This window comes from Malaclemys terrapin, chromosome 3 (genome assembly GCF_027887155.1).
Source record: "Malaclemys terrapin pileata isolate rMalTer1 chromosome 3, rMalTer1.hap1, whole genome shotgun sequence".
Classification (NCBI taxonomy): domain Eukaryota; kingdom Metazoa; phylum Chordata; order Testudines; family Emydidae; genus Malaclemys; species Malaclemys terrapin.
The window spans coordinates 140,759,349-140,774,099 of NC_071507.1; the positions used below are offsets into that span (position 1 = coordinate 140,759,349).

At 40.1% G+C, this 14,751-nt stretch overlaps 1 protein-coding gene across 2 annotated transcripts in view; it reads left to right on the forward strand.

Moving 5' to 3' along the window:
- RNGTT (RNA guanylyltransferase and 5'-phosphatase) overlaps positions 1 to 14,751 on the forward strand; it is a 416,529-nt gene that overhangs the window by 205,735 nt on the left and 196,043 nt on the right. For both annotated transcript variants that reach the window (XM_054023811.1, XM_054023812.1), the window contains exon 11: positions 8,526 to 8,690. In XM_054023811.1, coding sequence (XP_053879786.1) covers positions 8,526 to 8,690 — 165 coding nt within the window. The remainder of the gene's footprint in view (positions 1 to 8,525; positions 8,691 to 14,751) is intronic.

A 14,751-nucleotide genomic window follows, 5' to 3' on the forward strand; every position in this document is an offset into this window, starting at 1 on the left:
TCTATCCTAATTAATTTGTGAAATGTGCTGCTCCCTTGCTAAGGTGGTTCTTACAAACCAATAGTAATTGTGTAAATTAAGATCTCATAACTGAATTTGGAAGGTAGCCATATAATAGGTAATTTATAATGTCGAGCTGTTTTGTTCCATTATTTGGTCTTGATTAATATCAAATCCCGCACCTGGTTGACATATTTATGTGGCCTTCATGATGTACAGGTTCTGCAGAATTGATGCTTTTATTAAAAAATAAGTGCCTGTGACATGCTATAAATGAACTGAAGATGAACCGATGCAGCATCTTCCAGAGTCTGCAAACAGCCTGAAAGTAACTATGGTTCGGAGAGGCGGGAACTCCCCAGCTCTCATTCATCTAATTAGGGATAATAACTCCATAGCCTAATGGCAACAATAGGTATTTCATTGAGAGTTGCTGTGATGAGGGCAATGAAGAAAGAAGGAGAAACATTGAAAGGAGGATAGGGAAAGAAGGAGAAACGATCAACCAAAATGGCTGTACTCGTAGGTGAGGATATGTCCATACCATGTGATGCAGTTTGGAACAATTAATGGGCTTAGCAAATAAATAGTGATAAGGAAGGTCCAGATGCTGCCAGCCTTATGTTTAGTATTTTACTTTACAAATAGTCTGATTTCAATGATAACTACATTTTGTGTCTGTGGCTGATTAATTTGTATGTAAAAGGCTCATTCTACCTTTGATGTTTGTGCAAACCTCCTACTGACATCAGTGGGAGGCCTGGGGTAGTTTGATGGAAAATGCATTGTTTTAAGATAATTAAAAATGGAATTTTGCCCATTCCACAGAATGAGTCCAACACATCCAATTTGTAAAACACCAAATTTATGTATTTGGAGTCATTTTGAATGTTAATTGCTTTTAAAATGAAAGTTATTGCTGAACTTATTTCTTGAGTATAAATATTTGTAATATGCAAATATGTAAACAGGGGTTTTTGTTTTGAGTCCCCCCAAACTGTTTCTGAAGGTGGGAGAATTCACAGTAGTATTCTGTGATATGAATGCACACTGTATAAATATTGAATAAATTCTCATGCCACATTAGTTCGAGTTCTTATCTCAAGCAACAGTATCTCATGTTCTGTAGCTTCCTGGTACCACAGATAAAGTATATAAAACATTTTAAATGCTTTAGGCTTTTTGCCATTAGCTTGTCTCTGTGTTGAGTGATTCAGTGCTAAAGGTTAGAAAATGTTCATCTTAAAATGTGTTGTCATTCTAATGGCAGTCTTGCCATTTGTCTCATTTTTAGAAATGAAAAACCTTAATGTTCTAAGTTTTACGGCATTTTTCATTTCCATAAATATTTTACTTTCCATTCTTGTAAAAGAAAAATACAGAAATTAAGATGCATTATTCAACTACCAAGTTGTTGAAATGTTATAGACCTTATTTAGGGGGCAAAAGACACCCTCACATTAATTAACTTTATTTAAATACATATATTCATGAAGCTATCTTAAATAAATAAAGATTTAAAATTTATATCCACAATCATAATTCCACTGTCAAGAGAAATATATATTAGTCCATTAGTATAGAATTCAAGGTATTAGGCTGCAGGTCCCTCTGAAAATGGAGAGGCATGAAGGGATTTCTCTTTGGAAATGCAGATGTCAGCTGTGTGTGCTTTGAATTGTCAGTAATAATGTTACCACAGGCTGACATTTTAGCCTATGTTTATATCATAGTCTTGTTCTAGAATCATTAAAGTTGTTAAGGCAGTTGTGGCATATGTTCTGTTATGGTTCAGTAAATCAAGGCATGTGCGGTGCTTGTATGCATATTTTGTGTGGGTGTATATAGTATGTACTGAATTATTCATATTATTTAAGGTACTGATTTTGGGAATAAAAAGGAATATGTTCTGCTGGCAGTTTATTTCCAGACCAAATTTAAAAAAAAAAAAAGAGAGAGATTCTTAGTCCATCCCAGACCAAGCTAAATATTTACTGGTTACACAGACTTAGAGTGCTTTATTGAAGTAGAGCCTGGCAGCACTGTGATAGCGTTTCCATTAAAAACACTGTGCTTGTGGGATTTATAATTCAAATACCACACTTTTGCCATCTGCACATTTATCCATAAGAAAATGTCTATGCTATAGTTGGACAACGTAGGCTCAGGCATGACAAAATAAACAGCAATTTTCAGCCTTCCCACTTCCTACCTGAAGAATCCCTATTGGGCTAGTGAATTTTTTTCTCCTTTACCGTGACTGTTTGTCTACAAGTCCTGAAATCCTACATTTTATTAAAATATTTTTTTGCATAATTTTCCACCCAGAAGATTCAAAGTGGACCGGTGGGGCATACATTTTGATTTAACATATCTATAAAATTTGCTTTGTTTGGATATAGTTTGCGCTATTTAAACTATAGGCTCAGACATGACCAAATACCCTTTCACTATTTTTAGCAGGGGACAGTCTGTGACTGGACAGCAGGGAAGGCGAGAAGTCCAAAATGCATGGCAGAAGGAGATTTTTTCCCCCACACTCCCCTCCTTTGGTTCTCTGCTTAGCCATTGGCTGGGCAAGGGGGGTTGGGCCAGCTGATAGGCAAGGGAGGGGCACCTGGCAGCTAATTTAAGGTAGCCTGGGTTTTTCAAAAGCCTTTTATTCTCCAGTTAGCTGCAAAGAAGCAGTTCCTGTTTAGCCATATCTGGAGTAAGAAAACATTGGACAACACCGGAGGAGGCATGGGAAAAGAGTCAGCACATGTTGGGCAAGTAGTAACAAAGGGTTGGAAGGATTTTAGATTCTGGGGAACTTTGATTCAGAGGGGTCACCTTCTCCACACATGCCAGGTCTTGGGCTGGGACTGACCCTCCCCCCTCTTCCTCCCTAGCAGCAATAGTGGCAGCTTGCTCCAGTAGTGGGGCAATGATACAGGGAGCTTCCATGTCTGAAAGTTTCTTCCCCATCTTCCCTGCTGTTCTGGTTGGTTGTGTAATTGTGTCCCCATTAGGGAGGAATGGGGCACACTACTAGGTGGAACATAGCCACCCTGTAGGGACCTGTGTGGTCTCCACAGCCCCTGTAGACAGGGTGGCAGAAGTCAGAGCCAGATGGCTGCAGTTAAGGGGGAGAGAGGAGGAGCTGCTGCTTCTGTGGCATGGGGAACAGGGCCGTATAGAAGGGGTGATGGGGACTGGGCGGCTGGGATAGCAAGTGAGACCCAGCCAAGCTCTCATGGGAGTCCCACTTCTTAGATGGAGCAGTATATCTATTTTATACCCACAGGCTGGCAGATGGGTACACAGATCCTACTGCCTAAGCAGTCTCTGGCCACCCACAATTGCAAGAGCACCTCTTATACCAAGTCGTGGTTCAGGGTTCCAAGGTGAGGAACAGGTTCTATGTGCCAGAGAGGGAAACTCAGCTGATGAACACAGGGTGCAAATCCCTGCTTGAGATGGAGACATTGGGAGAGAGGGTTGATGTTTGTATCTGGGGGCATTTTGTTGTGCATTGAACCCACAAGCAGGCAGCCATGTCAGAAAGTGTATCACAACTGAGCTTCAAAGCTGGTGCCCCTTGCCTTTGATGATATGGAGCTGGGGCCAGCTCATATCCCTGCTGCATGCAGTGATGGCTGAGCTGTACTCACCTGATGTCCTGCTTATTCAACAGGGCAAAAAATGATTTTTGGGGACTGCACTGGATTAAATTTAAGGATTAGGATACAGAGGGATGTGGAGCTGATTCTGCAGTTATGGCCTTGTGCTCAGTTGGTTTGGTTTGAGATGTTCCCAAGATGAATTTGGTGGGTGGGACCACTGAGCCAGCCCATGTTGACAGGATGTGAAAAAATGTGAGCCATGAGGTAGCCAGGATAATTATGGAGTTTGGAGTGGACTGTGATAACACAGGCATATCTGATACAATGGTCCTGAGTTATTTTAGGTATGATGGAGTGCATCTGTCAAATGCTGGGGCTGGTGTTTGGCTCCTTGACCAGGGGTTGGGTCAGGCAGGAGATGGGTACCAGGCATGGTGGGTGTGGGGTGTACCCATATTAGTTGCTGGTCTCTCTCTTATCTGGTGTCCAGAATGGGTAAAGGCTAAAAGGGCCAGCTCCCAGAGGTAAATGAGATATGGCATTTTGCAGTTGGACTTAGCACTCGTAAGCAGGGAGGAACCTGATGTCTTCGCAGACTGATGCACTCGCTGCTTTCCACCATCTGGTGGCCTCTGTCATCACACCCCCTTTTACTTGGGGGAGGGAAGGAGAGAGGTTTCACAACAGAGCTGAGTCCATGGGGTAGATCGGGGATGGTCCACTCTGAGTTACTGTTTGGTTTCTGATTGAAGCCCTGTAACCCTCACTGGAACCAGTAAATGGCTCATGTGAGAAAGGGGTGCGTGTGTGGGGAGGAAGTATAATGTCCCTTTCTGAGGTATAATTAATAAAGTTACAGTCTCCATCACATGTGTCATTCATTCATCTGTTTGGCTTAATGGATAGCAACTTTCAGCCTCCCCACTTCCTACCTGAAGAACTGGGTTAGTTAATTTTTTCTCCTTGATGGGGATTAGGGGTTGTATTAAAAACAAAACAGTGTTAACAAAAGTACTATGGATTACAACCATAGCACCTTGTGTTGTGATCTCCCAGGACAATTATACAGAGTTACACCATGTTAGTAAAGCTTAGATAGAAAGAGGTGTTAATTCAGCAGCCTTCTTTTTTTCTCTGGGGGCATGTCTCAACTTGAATTTTTACTCATGGTTTAATACACATTAATTAACCCATGCTAACACAATTGCCAATGCTAGTGTAGATAGACACAAATGTTTCTTGCTAGTTGTGTTTAAGACTAAAATACACTATTACAACAAACATTTGCTTCATGGAACAAAACGTGTGTAGTGTCTGCACTAGAATTTAAAACCTTGTTAATTAACATGTTAACACACAGCTAAAATGCCATATCATCAAGCAGCACTGACCCAATAACAATCTCCCTTCACAAATTATCAGAACTTGCAAAATCCTGAAGTCAGTTTAGGTACTCAGATATTTATAGGTATTAAAAAAAAAAAAAATCTGATACATGTCTAATGAGACATGTCAAGTGTTAAATGTCCAGAATGGATTCTAAAACACATTATATGTTTTTGGAAAACAGTTTTAAAATATCTCTCTCTCACTGTAAGAGGGAATTTAAACAATCTCCAATTTTTAGTTTTTCCTCCCAAGTTATTTATTACAGCCTATGTTACCTCTTACTATTTTTTGCTAAAAGCTGGGGTCTTCTTTTTTAAATTGGGTGTTATCATTTGGAGACTTAAGATCAGTCTGGGACGGGACAAGTCTGTCTTTTATTTCTCTCTAGTGCTTTGTATTTCATTCTTTAGCAACACTTGCTAATCATAGTTAACTGCTAATAACAAAGAAAAGCCCTCCCAACACTACTTGAATTCAATATGTCCTTGATTTAAATTCAGAATTATGCTAAATTTCTGTTCCTTTCTAAAAGTGGATGCTTTGAAAGAGTGAAACCCATCCCAATTTTTTTACTTGGGTGGTTGATGAATTATTTCCAAGCTATTTCCTATGATTTCTGAGCCACAGACTCTTACATCAGTCTAGCTTTGACCTTTACCCAAGGAAACCAGTGGTAATATACTGTAACTAGCTTTGAAATAAAAATTTGAGTGTCAGAACAGTGGGCGATAATTACTTCAGAGTAGGTGTGAGAAGGGAAAGGATTCTTTAAGGCAGAGAGAATAAGGTGATTAGAAGATTTCATATGGAATCAGTTAAAAGAATTGAAATTGCTAGCTACTAATGGCTTCAAATCAATTTATGCCACTACAGTAAAACCCTTTTAAATGATTAACTGTAAAATAATTGTGTGAACACAATTTCCAGTTTTTTTCAGGATAAAAGATTTAAAATATTAGACCTAGGTTTTGAAGATGTTATAAGAGATGAGTGCGCGGGGAAGTGGTTTTAGGAAAAGTAGCAGAATAATGGGGTAGTGAACTTCAACTTTTCTGGTTACATATTTTGAAGTTGAAAAGACTCCTTGAGAATCAGGTCTTTTCTTCCGTAACTTGTTGCAAAGATCAAGGTGGTGATGCCCTGTACTTTCCCAAATTGTAAATAGAAAATAAATCTGTGTCTGTGTTTAGTTAACCATTAAATTTCCTCTGAGTGGACAAGGTCAGTCATTATGTAGATGTGTTTTCATGTATGCTCCACACAGACTGGCTTGAATGAACAATGGAGTGGTAGCTTTTTCGAGTGTCAGTACCTAAAATTAGATCTCACAGCTATGCTGTGACTTAAATGAAGTGAACAATGAGAGTTTTGCTCACTCTTGCTTCTAGAATTTTCCCTACCCTAACTATTCATTAATTCAACTAGGCCTTCATTTAAAATGGAAAAAATAATCAGAAAAATGAGAAATGCTCCTTTCATGTTGATGCTGTACCATCCCTCTAATATTTTTGTTGAGAAATGGTTATTAATCTTTCCCTCTTTAATAGTTTAGGTTCTCCTTCTGCTCCTATATCTGCCTTTTGATTTAGGAATTGGGTGATACTTCTACTGATCACAAAGGCGGCCCCTTCTGATTGTCCTTTTTTTAAAAAAGAATAAATGTTGCTATTCTAAGAACATAAGAATGGCCCTACTGGGTCAGACCAAAGGTCCATTTAGCCCAGTATCCTGTCTTCCGACAGTGGCCAGTGCCAGATGCTCCAGAGGGAATTAACAGAACAGGTAATCATCAAGTGATCCATCCCCTGTTGCTCATTCCCAGCTTCTAGCAAACAAAGTCTGGGGACACCATTTCTGCCCATCCTGGCTAATAGCCATTGATGGACCTATCATCCATGAATTTATCTAGTTCTTTTTTGAACCCTGTTATGGTCTTGGCCTTCACAACATCCTCTGGTAAGGAGTTCCACAAGTTGACTGTGCATTGTGTGAGGAAATACTTCCTTTCATTTGTTTTAAACCTGCTGTCTATTAATTTCATTTGGTGACCCCTAGTTCTTGTGTTATGAGAAGTAGTAAACAACACTTCCTTATCTACTTTCTCAACACCAGTCATGATTTTATAGACCTCAGTCATATCTCCCCTTAGTCATCTCTTTTCTAAGCTGAAAAGTCTGTCTTATTAATCTCTCCTCATACAGAAGACGTTCCATATCCCGAATAATTTTTGTTGCCCTTTTCCAATTCCAGTATATCTTTTTTGAGATGGGGCGACCACATCTGCACACAGTATTCAAGATGTGGGCGTACTATAGAGTTATATAAAGACAACATGATATTTTCTGTCCTAGTTTCCTATTCCTATCCTATTCTAGTTTCCTATTTTCATTTCTTATAACTTTTCAAAGCTTTCATAGTTTACGGTCAAATTTTTGTGCCTTGTTCACTGCATGAAGAAAATTTTGTAGAGGTAATTTGTGAAAAAATGTGCATTATTTTTTAATGTGAAGGAGGAAGAAGCAGAGTGAGGTATGGGCTTGGCAAAATAAGTCTCAAATATTTTAGACTCTGGACATAATGCTAAAGCATGAACTATATGACTTGTATTGCTATAAAATTGACACATTTGATTGAAATTAACATTTCTAAAATTAGCATTACATTTCTGCATAATCTATTCCTATTCAGTTAATGACAGCTACAGTAAGTTGCCACTTGCTAGTACTCTAAATATAACCAACCACATTATGATCATTTCCAGATGTGTGGTTTTTTTAATTGCCTTGCTTATCTGATATATTACACCAAATGAGTAAAGAAGGATATAAAATGAATTATTTCTTTCAGCTCTTGAAAGGTCACAGTTTAACACCTGAGAATTAAACAAGAACTTTAGTACCTTTTATGACTGAGCAATAATCTATTCTACTAATTTTTGCTGTCCTTACGTAATACTAGGGTTTTGTTTTTGTTTTGTTTTTTTCAGATTTTCTAATCTACAACTGTGTTAAACTTCATTTTCTATAACAAAAATGCTAATCTCTAATTCTTGGTACGAAAGCTGTTTGTAATACACGTGAAGCAAGGGCTTGAGTTAGCTTTGCAAGTTATATTGTCAGCTAGTTGTCATTAAAAATTATGAACAAAGTGGACTAAATAATATTAGTAAAACAGCACTATATTAAAATACTGTTATGGTTATCTTACACAATTCTATGCTTATGAAATCATCAATTTTAGATTACTTGCTCTCTTAGTTCTTGAACACACAAGTTTAGCAGGACATTTTTAAAAAAAAAATAAGCTATCATTGGATAAATAGGGCATCAGACCTCTTCAGCCCTAGAGAAATATGTGCAAGCTGGGAAATTTGACAGGAATATGTATATTTTGTTATGTTTTGATGATATTCATTGTATGTGTATATTTGTAAATATTTTGTTTATAAATATTTTGTAAGGCAAACTTCAGTTTAATCATAATTTGATAAACATTTAGGTTTTTTATATTATTTTTTGTCTAACTTGGCAGGGACAGCCAGTTGGAGAATGTGATTTTAACATTCGACTAGCATGTATAGAAAAAGAGATTATATTTCCACGGCATGAAAAGATGAAGAATGGTCTTATTGACAAAGCACAGGAACCATTCAGTGTTCGAAACAAACCATTTTTTGACATCCACGCTGCAAGAAAGGTAAATTTATTGAATTTAGGTTTATTAATGTTGTGCTAAAGACAGTAGCTTAGTTCTGAATCTGGGTTTTCCCTCTGTTAATCTAGCTATAGCAATGTCAATTGCTAAGGGAGCATTCAGCTCTCCTTGGCTGGGATTTGGGAATTAGAGTCACTCTGAATATGGCATGTGGCTTTAATCTGTCTATTCCTTCTGGAGTACCATTTTCTCCATTTACAAAACCCTTCTTTACTTTTGCACAAACTTCAGTTTTATCTAACAATGCTGAACTGTTGTTGTAGTTGTGTTGGTTCCAGGATATTAGAGAGACAAGGTGTGAGAGGTAGTATCATTTATTGGATGAACTTCTGTTGGTGAATGAGAAAAGCTTTCGAGCTACATAGAGCCCATCTTCAGGTCCTGAAGAATCAATGCTTGGGATTTGAAGACAAGAACCTGTTACTTTTTTTTTTAATGTGTTCCTTGATTTTCTGTTACCTTATTTAGCTGTTTATTTACAAATGTTAGAATTCCTAATTCTCATTGTGCACTTCTTCAGTGTAGAAAGGTGATTTCCTTCTGTACAGCTATTTTAAATTCTTCCATGTTGGTTGGCATGTGACCCTTATTTCTCCTAAAGCTAGCTGCTAATTTGTACTCATCCCTACCATAGCAGTTAGTCATATGTAGTCCTCTGCAAAACACTTATAGCTGAATGTAACGGTTGAGCATTGAATCACCTGCTTCCATGTGTTTTTATTATTGCCTAGAGTTTGAGGCAGGGAAAGGGCTTGCTGGGGAGTAGGCAGAATTGCAGAACCTTTTGGCTAACAGAGTGACTGATGAAAACTACAAGAAGGAGAAAATTCTTAGAACATGGTCTTCAAACAGAATGATAAATTAATAGTGTGTCCTGGTCCTGGGAAAGTTTCCGTCCAGAGCAGTGGTACTCAGACTGAGGCTCCTGAGCCACAAGTGGCTCTTTTATATCTCCTGCAGTTCTTTGCAGCACATAATATTAAAACACTCTGTGATTTAATTATTAACCAATCAGGATGCTTTTACTATGTCATTAACCAATTGTAGTTGATAAAATCCTAATACTTGGTAAGTTATTTTGCTGTGAGAATAATTACACACACACACTAAATATTTCCCATGTCATACTGTTTAAATATGAATATATAGTACTATAGTAAATGAAACAAATTCACTCTACTGTGGCTCTTTTGCGTAATGTTGATTGCTACTTTGGCTCCTGAACCACTGAGGTCTGAAATCACTGATCCAGAGAGACTTTATTTCTGATTGAGCCTTGTGAATTTAGTGCAGCATATGAGTGACCACTGTTTCTTTAGGTGTATTAAGTTATTTTGGACTGCCAACCAGGAAAATATTTTAAGTAACTAATTAGATAACGTTGTATAGAGATTTTTGAATTCAAAATAAAATTTTCACAGGGAAAAAGTAGTTCTTGACTGAAATATATAGTAATTGTGCTTGAGATTTAAAAAAATCTGAGGCAAAGAAAAGATTATCTGGAAGAATTACATTGTGCATAATTTATAGTTACTGGAAATGAACTGAGATCCCAGAAGATTTAACTTGATGATTTAAAAATTCACAAGGAAACTGAACTCTCTTTAAAACATATTTTAATATATTTATTCAAATCACGAAAAAAGCTTTTCCAGAGCTCAAGGTGCTATACAATCATAAACACATTCAAAACTTCTATTGGTCAGTTGTTTTTGACCACAGTTCGAATAGGAAAAAATATTTCTAGGCGCGATGTCATATTTTTCAGCAAACATATTTACCTGTTCTACTAATATCACGCTAAATTATTAAAATAGAACATTTTTAAAAATCAGTCTAACTTTTCAGCATATATGCACTTTTACTGTTTCCATTTGGCTTAGTTTGATTGATTAAAATAGTCTAGTTAGTTTTTCTCCAGGGAAGCAGAAACAATCAATGAAACAAATGTTCATCTTCAGAGAAAAGTCACATGTGTTTTCCTGTTTTCGGGATGTTTGGGGACTCATAGAATTTTGGGACCAACTTGTTGTCAAACTGGCTTTCTTTTCACTTTCCCTAGCTAAAGATGTGGCTTCCCCCTTCAAGCACCCTCACAGCGCTCCTTATTTTAGTCACCTTGCTCCCAGCTAACATGATGAAACAGGGAGAGTCACTGCCAGGGTAAATTAAGATACCCTTTTAAAAACTAATATCTAATCATTTCCTCAAAAGGAATGTCTTGAGTTCCTCCCCATGTATGAAAATGAGTAACATAACTTATTCAAGTAGTGTCTCTATGGATGCTCCACTGTAGGTGCAGCAGAGCCGCCTGCGCCTGGGATCGGAGATTGGTAACATTGCCCGTTGGGCCACACATGTGCTCCTCTTAGTCTTGCATTGTGGGCAGCATCTATATATAGTGCTGTGCAGTCCAACCGCCTTCAGTTCCTTCTCAACCACCGTTGGTCTGGGACACAATCTGGATCAGAGCCCTTCTTCCTCCTTAACCTTTAGAGATACTCTCATTAGTTTTCTCCCCCTAAAAAACCCAACTTTTAGTTACTCTTCGCTCCCTGTTACCTTATGCTTCCCCGTTTCCTGCCCTCCCCGATTGGAAGCTCTCCCCCTTGGAAGTATGCTGGGATTCCCCTGGTTCAAGAGGTGCCTCTCTTGTTGGGAGGCCTTTCCTGTGAATGATGGTCACTCATGGTGCATCCACTGCCTCGGTGAGGGCCACATCGCACAGAAGTGCACCCACTGAATCAGCTTGACTACCCAGGCCTAAAAGGACCATGAACTCAGACTGAAAATTCTTCTCATGGAGAGTTCTTTACAACCAGTTTCAGACCCGGCCCTGATAGCTCTCCAATCTGGTTCTCACCTCAGCTCAGTCATCAGCTGATCTCCTGCTTGCTGCAGCCATCCAAGGGGTAATCCTCTGTTTCCCTCTCAGATGGGAAGAAATGGACCACTACATCGCCTGCCAAGGAACCGGCTCAGAAAAAGCCATCCCCTGCAAGGTCAGTAGCCTCAACATCCTCAGGGGTGAGACTTCGCTCCTATGACCATCCGTGTATCTCTGGCACAGGAGCTAAACAGAAGTCCAAGGACCCTAGATGGTAGAAAGTGGGGACACTGTCTCTTGGGACCGAGAAGCACAGCGCAAGATCTTCCAAAATAGAATCATAGAGTCATAGATTTTAAGGCTAGAAGGGACCATTATGATCATCTAGTCTGATCTCCTGCACAGAATCTCACCCACCCACTCCTGTAATAACCCTAACCTATGTCTGAGCTGTTGAAGTCCTCAAATCATGATTTAAAGACTTCAAGGTGCAGAGAATCCTCCAGCAAGTGACCTGTGACCCATGCTACAGAGGAAGGCGAAAGTCCCCCAGTGCCTCTGCCAATCTGCCCTGGAGGAAAATTCCTTCCCGACCCCAAATATGGTGATCAGCGAAACCCTGAGCATGTGGGCAAGACTCACCAGCTAGACACCCAGGAAAGAATTCTCTGTAGTAACTCAGATCCCACCCCAGCTAACATCCCATCACAGGCCATTCGGCATATTTACTGCTAATAGTCAAAGATCAATTAATTGCCAAAATTAGGCTAGCCCATCATACCATCCCCTCCATAAAGTTATCAATCTTAGTTTTGAAGCCAGATATGTCTTTTGCCCCCACTGCTCCCCTTGGATGCTGTTCCAGAACTTCACTCCTCTGATGGTTAGAAACCTTCATCTAATTTCAAGTCTAAACTTCCTGATGGCCAGTTTATATCCATTTGTTCTTGTGTCCACATTGGTACTGAGCTTAAATAATTCCTCTCCCTCCCTGGTATTTATCCCTCTGATATATTTATAGAGAGCGATCATATCTCCCCTCAGCCTTCTTTTGATTAGGCTAAACAAGCTGAGCTCTTTGAGTCTCCTTTCATAAGACAGGTTTTCCATTCCTCGGATCATCTTAGTAGCCCTTCTCTGTACCTGTTCCAGTTTGAATTCGTCCTTCTTAAACATGGGAGACCAGAACTGCACACTGTATTCCAGATGAGGTCTCACCTGTGCCTTGTATAATGGTACTAACACCTCCTTATCTCTACTGGAAATACCTTGCCTGATGCATCTCAAGACCGCATTCGCTTTTTTCACAGCCATATCACATTGGCAGCTCATCGTCATCCTGTGATCAATAAATACTCCGAGGTCCTTCTCCTAATCTGTTACTTCCAACTGATGAGTCTGCAGCTTATAACAAAAATTCTTGTTATTAATCCCTAAATGCATGACCTTGTACTTTTCACTATTAAATAATACTGAGTGCCTCATCCAAGATAACCTTGGATTCTTCGGCACCAACAACTCTTTCCACCAACCAAACACTCGGCACCAAGTAATCCCTTGGTGCCGATATGAACCTTGGCACTGGGAAAGCTCTCTTCACCAAGTAAGCTATCTACCAGCCACTCAAGGGAATGCACTCTGCTCTTGGCATTGATAATTCCTTCACTTTCCAAACACTCACCATTGTCGATGATGCCCCTGCCTACTCCACAGCAATTCAGCTTTCCAAGGGACCTGGTAGTCTCTAATATGCCTGAGTCACCACTCCTAGAAAGCACCCTATAGCTTATGACTCTGCCTGGAGTTACAACAAAACTGCCTTTCACCACTGAGAACTGCTTTACCCTTTCCCAGCAAGAAGGAAGAGGAAGAAGAGTGCTCTGTTCCACCCACAAATCCAGAACACACACACAGATAATCCTCTGCTCATCCCCTTTACCCAGAACCAAACTGGGGCCGTGGTACGGACCCCCATGGATGCAACCCCACATACCAATTCATCCACATTGGCCTTACTTGGACCCATGGGGTAGGAATAGGGCACATTTTCCCAAACTGCCCATAAAGCAGAGCCAGAAAGACACATAATTGATATCCCCATCCGTCTCTCAACTGCCTCATGTCGACCCAGTAACGATGGAGCAACAGCAGGGAGACATGGAGGAGGAGATTACACAACCACTCCACTTCTCCTCCTCTTCTCCTGATGAGGCCATTATGCCACCACCACCTGCGTCAGCAAACAATTTCAGACACTTTCAAGAACTACTGCGCAGAATCTCTCCAGATCCCTCTGGAGGAAGTCAAAGAGCAACAGCACAAGCTGCTCAGTATCCTACACACCTCCACACTGGCAAAAATATCTCTCCCTATCAATGAGGCCCTGTTGGATCCTGCCAAGGTACTCTGGAAGACCCCAGCATTCATCCCGCCAATCTGCAAGTGAGTGGACAAAAAATACTATGTCCCTGCTAAGGACTTGAAATTTTTTCCCCCAGCCTACTCTAAACTCCTTGATCATTAATGAGGTACACAAGAAGGGACGCCAACACCACCCCAGGGCAACGCCAAACAGGGACTGGAAGCAACTAGACTTCTTCATTCACAAAGCGTATTCTTCTGCTACACGTCAGTTCCATATTGCCCGTTACCAGGCTCTTATGGCCAAATACAATCATATTAACTATTCTAAAATACCAGGAATTCTGTCAACATCTGCCAGAGGATAAGGAGGAGCAATTCCAGACACTTGTGTCTGAAGGACACCTTCTCGCCCGCACAGCACTACAAGCTTCCCTGGGTTCTGCAGACACGGCTGCCTGTTCCATCGCAACAGCCATGGTAATGAGACGAGCATCCTGGCTTCACCTCTCCAGATTCCCTAAAGAAGTATAGACCAGGATCTGTCCTTTGAGGATTCCAAACTATTTACCGAGTATATGGATCAATCCCTACGTTCTCTAAAGGACTCGGGAGCAACTCTCTGGTCTCTCTGCATATATATACATCAGGGCTGAAGAGATGTCAGGGGAAATACCAGTGTACCTCAAGATCCTGACCTCCACCTTTCACTCCTCACCATCAGTATGATGCACAATGAAGACGACTGTTGGACAACTGTTTAGCCCCGTTTTATCCATTATGGCGGCAAATCACTTCAGAGAAGTGGGTCTGGAAATAATCAAAAAAGGGTGTATTCCATTCCCGATGGATGCT